The sequence below is a fragment of the Muscardinus avellanarius genome (assembly GCF_963383645.1).
Source record: "Muscardinus avellanarius genome assembly, chromosome: 12".
Lineage (NCBI taxonomy): Eukaryota > Metazoa > Chordata > Mammalia > Rodentia > Gliridae > Muscardinus > Muscardinus avellanarius.
In genome coordinates, this window is record NC_137798.1 from 30,108,799 (window position 1) to 30,118,628 (window position 9,830).

The 9,830-nt window shown below is 47.4% G+C and overlaps 1 protein-coding gene across 1 annotated transcript; it reads right to left on the bottom strand.

Moving 5' to 3' along the window:
• Positions 1-3,696: 3,696 nt before the first annotated feature.
• On the bottom strand, positions 3,697-9,058 carry PSME2 (proteasome activator subunit 2; the record flags this gene model as incomplete). The annotated part of the gene is made up of 11 exons (XM_080708076.1): positions 3,697-3,777; positions 3,860-3,946; positions 4,579-4,633; positions 4,794-4,861; positions 4,990-5,058; positions 6,841-6,938; positions 7,024-7,054; positions 7,158-7,244; positions 8,179-8,241; positions 8,677-8,709; positions 9,011-9,058. The coding sequence occupies 11 exons, from the start codon at positions 9,056-9,058 to the stop codon at positions 3,697-3,699; spliced, it is 720 nt and encodes a 239-aa protein (XP_080564202.1).
• Positions 9,059-9,830: the final 772 nt, after the last annotated feature.

Here is a 9,830-nt window from a genome sequence, read left to right on the forward strand (position 1 = left end):
CCCAAGGACAGCAGGGGCTTCTCGCCTGAGCTGTTATTTGTTACTTAAATAGAGGAGATGAGGGGAAGCAGGCTTGGGTGCTGTGTTTTAGACTAAGCTACAATATCCCAGACATTTTGGAATTTATAACTTCTATGTTTAACTTGTCTGACACTGCATAGATGTTTAGGGGTTTGCAGGGGCTCACAGAAGAGGGTCTCTTGTCTATGGAATGTTTGTTTAGACACAAGGCTCTGGGCTGGCACTTCCTTACTCCCATCCAGTGCTGTTCTTTTAAACTGTTGAGGAAGACAGGCTTTAGGATAGAGTCAGCATTATTCAGGACTGGGCTAAATTCTATTGACGTACAATCTCTAAAGGTAGGCTAGTTCATTGGTCCCATCTTAACACATCTATATTATTAATTCAGACTAAAACCTAAGCCTTGATTAAAGGCATATCATAACATTTCTTCACTTTAGATTAACGTATACGACAATTTTAGGATAACAAGGGTCTGGGTCAGGCGATTCCTTATCTGAGGTATGCAGCCCTGGCACAGGAGACTGATTGTTCTTTAGTGGCCACAAACTATTTTGCAACCTGTGCCTGGGTTTAAATCTCAAGGGGAGCACATGAATTTAAGACTGGAATAAAACTTATAGAATCAAACTTATTACAATGTAGTTTCTAAAAACTGCACGAAATTATTAATTTTCCTAATGATTATATTTCATAGTAGTAAAGCTTAAACTAAGTCTTAATATCTAACTTAAAACAAAGCACTTAGAGCAAGGCACAACATTACCTTCCCAACTACAGGTTTCTGGTCCTTGGTTTCCGTGTGTGTGTGTGTGTGTGTGTAGAGTAGTACTGAACACTGGTGCGTGTGTGTGTGTGTGTGTGTGTGTGTAGAGTAGTACTGAACACTGGTGTGTGTGTGTGTGTAGAGTAGTACTGAACACGTGTGTGTGTGTGTGTGTGTGTAGAGTAGTACTGAACACTGGTGTGTGTGTGTGTGTGTGTGTGTGTAGAGTAGTACTGAACACTGGTGTGTGTGTGTGTGTGTGTGTGTGTGTGTGTGTGTGTAGAGTAGTACTGAACACTGGTGGGTGGGTGTGGGTGTGGGTGTGTAGGGTACTGGAGAATAAACCCAGGGGCCTTCTACCTCTGGGCTATACCCCCAGCCTTTTTTATTTTCAAACAGTGCTTCACTAGGTTGCTAAGAAGCTCGCAAATCCTCGAACCTGCAATCTTCGTGTCTCAGCCTCAGCCTCTTAAAAACTGGGATTGCAGGGGTGCGCCAGTAGGCCTGGCTTAGATTTCTGTAATGTATTATCTGCTGCCCATGGTCCTTTAAGGATGAAAGAGATGTGCATGGGTACAGACTACCAAACTGTTAAGTATTATGGAGCACATTCTTACCCCATATTTTAAAATGGGACAAGGCCCTGGATTAAAAAACAATCCTAGCCAGGTTTAGTGGCATGCACATGTTATCCCAGTACTTGGGAAGCGGAGACAGGAGAATACCAAATTCAAGGTCAGCCTTGGATATTTAGCAACTGTTTTAAACTAAACACTAAAATAGAACTGGGGGTGTAGCTCACAGGTGAAGCCTGAGTTCAATCCCCAGTACCACAGAGAGACAGGGAGAGAGAGAGCTGCTCGCGAGTGAGCCAGGTGTGATTACACACCTGTAATCCCAGTACTTGGGAGGCTGGGACAGATGGACTGCAGGTTGGAGGTTCACTTCAGTAATTTACTAAGAACCTCTGCAACTTGGCAAAACTTTGTTTACTTATTTATTTTGGTGGTACTAGGGACTAAACCCAGGGGCATTCTTCCTCCAAACCACACCCCAGCCATATTTTTTATTTTATTTTTTGGGGGTACTGGGGATGGAACTCAGGCACATTCTACCTCTGAGCTACAACCCCAGGCCTATTTTTTATTCTTTCTGTGTGTGTGTGTGTGTGTGTGTGTGTGTGTGTGTGTGTGTGTGTGATACTGGAGGTAGAACTCAGGGATACTGTACCTTTGAACTATACCCCCAGCCCCTTTTTTTTAGTCTTTTTTATTTTTTTAAACAGGGTCTCACTGAGTTGTGAAGGGCCTTGCTAAGTAGCTGAGGCTGTCCGTGAACTACGATCCTTCTGTCTCAGCCTCCAAAATGCTGGGATTCCAAGCAAGTGCCACTGCACCCGGCTGCTATATTTTATTTTGAAACAAGGTGTCACTAGGTTGATGAGTCTCAGTCTACTTACTGAGGCTGTCCTTGAACCTACAATGCTCCTGTCTCAACCTCCCAAGTACTGGGATGACGGATGTGATGTACCCAACTAAGACTCTTGTTTCAAAAATTTAAAAAAGAGGGCAGCTGGGGATGTTGCTGTGGAGAGAGAATGCCCCTGGGCTCAATCCCCAGTACCACAGAAAGAGGGAGTAAAAAAGAACAATCCAATGGAGCTCTAGCAAATACCATTGTGGAGGAATCCTTATCTTTATCGCTTCTCTGAGCTGAATTCTAGAAAGCAGATATAAAAACTCCAATTGGCTGAATGAAGGGGCAAAAGAAAAACAACAGACTCAGAAGTGAGGTTTAAGGCCGGGCGTGGTGGCGCATGCTTGTAATCCCAGCATTCGGGAGGCTGAGACTAGATCGCGGTTCACGGACAGTTTCAGCTACTTAGTGAGGCCCTCCGCAACTCAGTGAGACCCTGTCTCAAAAATAAAGAATAAAAAATAGAAAAATAGGGGGTAGAGCTTGGAGGTCGAATGCCCTTGGGCTCCATCTCCAGACCCGCAAAAAGAAAAAAAAAAAAGAAGTGAGGTGTAGTGGCATATACCAGTGATCTCAGTACTTAGGAACCTGAGACGAGATCACAGGTTTGAGACCAGCATAGTAATTTAGCAAGACCCTTATTGAGACCTGGCTAATAAAGTGGGTTAAGGGTGTGGCTCAGACGTAGAACACTCCTAGGTTAAGTCCTAGTACCAAAAAAAAAAAAAAAAAAAAAGCTTATAAATCACCCTTCCCATAAGGTTCTGTGGGAAAGTTCCTTTTCCTGTCTGAAGGGCTTTCCCCCTGCCTTCCCTTAAGAAGAAGTCGATGAAGATTATTCCTTATTTCATTTCTTTTTTTTTTTTTTTTTTTTTGCGGGTCTGGGGATGGAACCCAGGGGCATTTGACCTCCGAGCTACAGCCCCTGCCCTATTTTTTATTCTTTATTTTGAAACCGGGTCTCACTGAGTTGCAGAGGCCTCACTAAGTAGCTGAGGCTGTCCGCGAACCACGATCCTCCAGATCCAGCCTCCCGAATGCTGGGATTACAAGCGTGCGCCACCACGCCCGGCTCTTATTTCATTTCTGAATCTCAGAAACAGAGCTTTCTCCTGTCTATCCAAAGCCTGATTATTCCTTATAAGGTAATGTCACCATTACCATGAAGAACTCATAAAACCACCGGATTATAATAACCTTGCGACATTTCCAAATGTAGGTTATCTGCATGGCTGACACAGCATGTAACAATTTCCACCCTGTTCTTTTCTTAGGAACAGGATGGCCATCTAATCAGTCTATCTTTCTGGAACCTTTTCCCATTCCCACCACCATTCACCTTTAGCCCTCAATAATGCGCTTTGAATCAATGGCACACACCAGAGGTAATCCACCCAAAGTATAGGTTATTTATTTTCCTTCTAGTCTTGGGCTCAGTACATAGATGGCTTCTCTTCACCCTTTGGGTTTACAATTTTCTCCAGGTTGCTGCTGATGATATGATAAAGCTCAGCCTAGAGGCGGGCCAGAAGAGTAGAAGTTAGGTTTTTGGCCTTCTGCCCCATCCCCACCCCCAAGACCTTATTCCACACTCACATAGAAGGCCCTCAGGTCCAGCACCATGGCCCTGAGCTCTCTATAGGCTGCCTCATCTCGCTCATGCACCAAGGCCCGGTAATCCATCTGGGATGTGGGAGGCAAAGCTGAGTCAGCCCCAAGGAGGGCTAGATTAGTAGTTTGATTTCCTCATAAAGGGAATAGGTAACTTGAAGATAAGCCCTTTCTCAGCACCAAAAAATGGGATACCACAGGACAAAGCAGAGGAAAGTGTCAAAGTTGTCGAAGTCCAAGTCAGTTTTTCTAGGCAATGCTTTTAATTCTTTTTTTTTAAATATATATTTTCTTTTTAAAAACTCTTTCTTTTTTTTTTTTTTTTTGTAGTACTGGGGATGGAACCCGGGGCATTCTACCTCTGAGGTACACCCCCAGCACTATTATTATTCCTTATTTTTTGAAACAGGGTCTCACTGAGTTGCCAAGGGCCTCACTAAGCAGCTGAGGCTGTCCGCCAACAGTGATCCTCCTGTCTCAGTGTCCCAAATGCTGGGATTACAAGCGTGCACTGCCACACCTGCCTAAACACTCATTTTTTTTGTTTTGTTGTTGTTACTTTTTTCTTATAGGCAATGATTTTAGCTTAATATTCTCCACACTGAGAAAGCCATGAAGAAGACAAGGAGGACCTATTCCCACATTCCCCTTACCCCCCCCCCCCAGCCAGCCTCAGCTAAAAGGTTGGTGGACGATGCACTCACAACATGGGTCTCCTTGGAGGCTTTGGCCACAGCATCCCCTCGTTCTGAGAAGTACCTGCCAGAAGCAAGAGGACATCACTGAAATCTGTGTTCTGTGAGATATTCAAATCCACACACCCTTTCCAAAGTCTCCCCTCACCCTGATGATACAGCCTGGCTTTAGAAGCCCAAAGAAATGCCCCCAAGGCCTCCAGGCAGGTTTCCAGCTGCCTTACTTGGAAATGGTTGTCTGGAAGGCTTCCACTTTGGTCTTGACTGCATTCACCCTCTCCAGCACCTTCTCCTATGGTGACATGCAGGCAAAGAAAACACTTCATATCCTCCCTCCTTCACCATCTCCGTCTTCTTCCTGGCTCATGTCTAGCTCTTATCTTACTTCCAAGACTCCCCCTACTTTCACCCTTTCCTTACCTGGATTGCCACCCCAAAATCATTTCCATCCTCAATCTTGGGGATCAGGTGCTGGATCCACGTGATCACCTATGTTGAAGGGAGGAATCATTTAACAAACCTACTGGGTTTTCTTTTATGCTACTCTCTAATTATAGCTATATTTATTTGAGTACCTATTGTCAGGCACTAACTATGCTATAAATCATTTATCTCACTTAATCACAGCAACCTTTCAAGGTGTATATATTCTGTGTGTGTGTGGGGCACTGGAGATTGAACCTGGGCGTGCTTTACCACTGAGATACACCCCAGCCCTTCTTTCTTTCTTTCTTTCTTTCTTTCTTTCTTTCTTTCTTTCTTTCTTTCTTTCTTTTTTGGTGGTACTCTACTTCTGAGCTATAAGTTGCAGAGGGCCTCACAAGGTTGCTGAGGCTGGTCGTGAGCCTATGATCCTCCTGTCTCAGCCTCCCAAAGTACTGGGATTTCAGCTCACACCACCATGCCCAGCTCCTTTTCAGTTTTTATTCTGAGTCAAGATCTCACGAAGTTGACCAGGCTCCCCCTGCCTCAGCTTCCCAAGTAGCTGGGATTACAGGCTTGTTCTACCACAACCAAAGTATATATTCTTATTGTACCCATTTTTTTTTTTTTTTTGGTGGTACTGGGGTTCCTGGAAACCCTACCTCTGGGCTACACCCCCAAACCTATTTTATATTATTTTTATTTGGAAACAGGGTCTCTTAAGCCAGCGAGGCTGACTTCGAACCTGCACGATCCTCCTGTCTCAGCCTCCCAAGCGCGGGGATTACACATGTTGGCCACCACGCCTGGCTTATTGTACCCATTTAACTGAGGTATATATTCTTTTTTTTTTTTGTGGTACTGGGGTTCCTGGAAGCCCTTCTACCTCCGGGCTACACTCCCAGACCCATTTTTACATTTTTTATTTGGAAACAGGGTCTCCTAAGCCAGCGCACGCGGCTGGCTTCAAACCTGCGCGATCCTCCTGTCTCTGCCTCCCAAGCGCGGGGATTACAAGTGTGCGCCACCACGCCCGGCATGAGGTATATATTCTTATGGTACCCTGAGTTATAGAAGGACTTAAGGTTATCATCTAGATTAGAGAATTAGGATTTGAACCCAGTTTCCCACCAAGGCCCATGCTTTTATTTTTATTTTACTTTTTGGTACATATGGCTAAACTCAGGGGTATTCTACCTCTGTGCTAAACCTCCAGCCCTTTTTATTTATTTATTTTATTTCAAAACAGGATCTCATCAAGTTGCTTAGGCTGGCCTCAAACCTGAAATCCTCCTGTCTCACCCTCTCAAGTACTGGGATTATAGGTATGGACCACCATACCCAGTTAAAGCCCGTAATTTTTTTTCCAGTACTGGAGATTGAACCCAGGAAATTCTACCTCCAAGCTACACCTCCAGCCCTATTTTTATTCTTTATTTGAAACAGACTCTCACTAAGTTGCGGAGGGCCTCACTAAGTAGTTGAGACTGGCTGGGAACCCGCGGTCCTCCTGTCTCAGCCTCCCAAGTACTGGGATTACAAGCGTGCACCACCACGCCCGGCAAGCCCATGCTTTTAGACCAACTCACTCTATGATATCACCTCCACAGTGGACCTGGTACAGCAATAGGTTCTGAGGTTGTATGGGTGGATATAGTATAGTCTCTGATTTTGAGATTTCCATTGTAATACCAGAGGTCTAGCAAATGATGATAAAGGGGAAAGGGGATCTAAACCCAAGGCACAGGAAGAAGTAGGACTCTGAGCTAAGAACTTGCATCTCTGAAAGAGACCGGGGCCTGGCCTTGCTTATTTTCTCTTCCCACTTCCCTCAGTTCCCAGGCTTACCAGAATGCATTTCTCTTTGAGAGTCCAGACTTCTGGCTTAACCAGAGCAAGCAGGGCCAGGACCTTCTCATTCCCGGGGAGAAAGCCGCACTTAGGGACTGTGAGAAAGAGGAGATTTGGGCCCTTTCTCATCCACAAGTCAAAGGGCCATTTCCCTTCCCTAGTCACCCTTTCCTCCATTACCTTCTTTCTTCTCCTGCTTATCTGTTTCCATCTAAGGCAAGGAAAGAGAAAGTCGCTTTAGAAAAGTCATGGAGATCAAAGGGCTACCATATCATTGGGTTTATAGTTTGAGCCCTGCACCCTCAATACCTCACCTCATCATCCTTGGGTGGGGGGTCTGGGATGGGGATGTCCAGTTGTGCCCGGAGGGAAGTCAGGTCGGCTACGTTGAAGGAATCCTCCTGCACAGAGCTCACTGTCAGCAGCTGCCCAGCCTTGTCCCCTCACCCTGAGTCATGGCTCTCCCTCCACACATTCCATCTGCCCTTTGTCTCCCAACCTTGGCTCAGGACTCAAACCATCCTATCATTCTCTTTCTTTCTTTCTTTCTTTCTTCCTTTGTGTGTGGAATTGGGGATTGAACCCTGTGGTGCTCTACTTCTGAGCTACATCCCCAGCCCTTTTTTACTCTTTTTGTTTCTGAAACAGGGTCTCACTAGGTTGCTGAGGCAAGCCTCAAACCCATAATCTTCCAGTCTCAGCCTCCTAAGTACTTGGATTACAGGTATGCATCACCATACCTGGCCTTTTTTAATGGGGCGGGGGTACTAGGGATTGAACCAAGGCGTGCTCTACCTCTGAGCTATACACCCAACCCTATTTTACTTTTTATTTATTTATGTGTGTGTGTGTGTGTGTGTGTGTGTGTGTGTGTGTGTGGTACTGGGGGTGGAACCAGGAGCTTTTTCTACCTCCAGGCTATACTCCCAGACCTGTTTTATACTTTATTTGGAAACGGTCTAAGTTGCTGAGAGCCTCACTAAGTAGCTGAGGCTGACTTTGAACCTGTGAGATCCTCCTGTCTCAGCCTCCCAAGTGCTGAGATTACAAGCATACACCACCATGCACAGCTATTTTACTTTTTATTTTGAAACAGGGCCTCCTCACTAAGTTGCTGAGACTGGCTGAAAACCTGCAATCCTCCCGTCTCAGCCTCCCAAGTACTAGTATTACAGGTGTGTGCTGCCATGCCCAACCATTCTACCATCTCAGTACACCATTCGCAACATTTTTCTCTGTGCTGAGCCCAGATGTTAGCTAGAGAGAGCAGAGGGAAAGGGGAGAAGAGAGGGAGAGAGGCTATAGGGTGGGGCAAAAAGGGCCCACACTACTCACTTGCAAGAGTTGACTCAGGTATATGATTTTCTGTGGCAAGAATCTGTAGAGGAATTCTTCAGCCTGTGGGTTACATCGCAAGGGTGGGGAATCATGGAAGACACTTAATGATATGTGTGAGAAGTGAGACTGGACAGGCCCTAGGACATCATTAAGTCCAAGACACATAAGTGAGGAAACTGAAGCCCTGGAAATGAAAAGACCTGCCCAAGCTGGTACCTGGCAAAGCCAAGTTTAGGGCTGTGATATTCTGCTTTGGTGGCTGTCTTTCCCTCCCCATCCAAGACAGGAGGGAAGTAGCAGAAGGGGAAAGAGTCTTAAGAGGGGTCAGATAAAAGATGGAAATCAGTCATTAGGAACTCATCTTGGGTGAGTGTTTGGTAGGGGAAGTAGAGACCAAGTCTAGGATGGGTTTGAGGATCACTCTAGGAGGTTATGACCCTCAAGTATATTGCTGTAAGTTTCTGGGTTACATCGCTTGAGTTCAGACAGACTTACCTCCTGGAAAAGGTTTTGTCTGAAGACATCCACCTGCACAGACAGCAATACCCGGATGTTGGTTAAGGGTGTCAGTTGTCAAGAGTATGATATCAACAGCAACGGGGTGCACTCCAACTGTCTCAGGCCTTTCCCACAAGCCAGTTTCCCCCAGAAGCCCCTGCTCAAAGCGAAGACTGGGTCAAGTGCAGAAATGTGGGAATCCCCGGCAGAAGTGAAAGGCAACAGAAAGACCGGAGGAGTTCTCTGGCACGGCCTTGGTCCCCTGGCGCACCCAGCGTGGCCTCCATTAAAGGGCTCCCCGTCCCCTTTAGGGTCTCCGGCTCCTGGTTACCTGTTTGCGAGCCTCCCCGCTCAGGCGCACCGCACAAGGCTTGGCCATGCTGCTCCACTTGCAAAATCTCTGGTCTCCGGCTAGCCGCCCGGCTTTCGCTTTCACTCCCCAGGTCCAGGCCCGCCCCCCTAAGCCCCGCCCCTTTTCTGCTTTGCCCCCTCCCCCTGGAGGGCCGCAAGCCTAGGTACTCCCCCAGCCATTCCCAGCCAGTTGCCACTAGAAGGGGCGGCGCTGGGTGGGTCGCCAGCCCAAGGGCTGTCCGAGGGAGGGACTTGAGAGTGGGACCCTGTCGACTGGAAACGGGGCTGTGCTTCGGAGAGGGGCGGGGTTATGGCAAAGACGGGGTGGGGGGGCGAGTCCAGGCTTGGAGTGAAAGGGGGATCCATAGGCTGAGCTCCTCCAACAGGCTCGAATGTGAGAAGAGCCCGAAGAGGGATCCGAGCGAGGGGGAGGGATAGTAAGAGGGAAGGCCTGGGGCGGAGAAGTGATAGCAAGATGCGCTGCAGAGCAGGCGTGCGGGCTTCCCCAGGGAGGACGCCTTGCCTGGAGGACAGACAGAGGGGCGGGACTCCCTGGAGCCGGGCTAGGGCAGGTTAGAGTCCGGCCCTGGCCAGGATGGGACCTCCGCGGTGGGGACTCGAGCGGTCGAGATAGAGGAAGGAAGGCTTTGAAAGAAATAGTTTAACCCCACGCTTCGGTCTACCCGGAAGGGGCGGAGCCGGCCTGGAGGAAGGCGGGGAAAGGCTTGTGAATTGGCGAAAGCTGCTGGAGACGCTGAGGGAGGAGCCAGGGATTGTTGGTTCCTCATTGGCTGGAACCT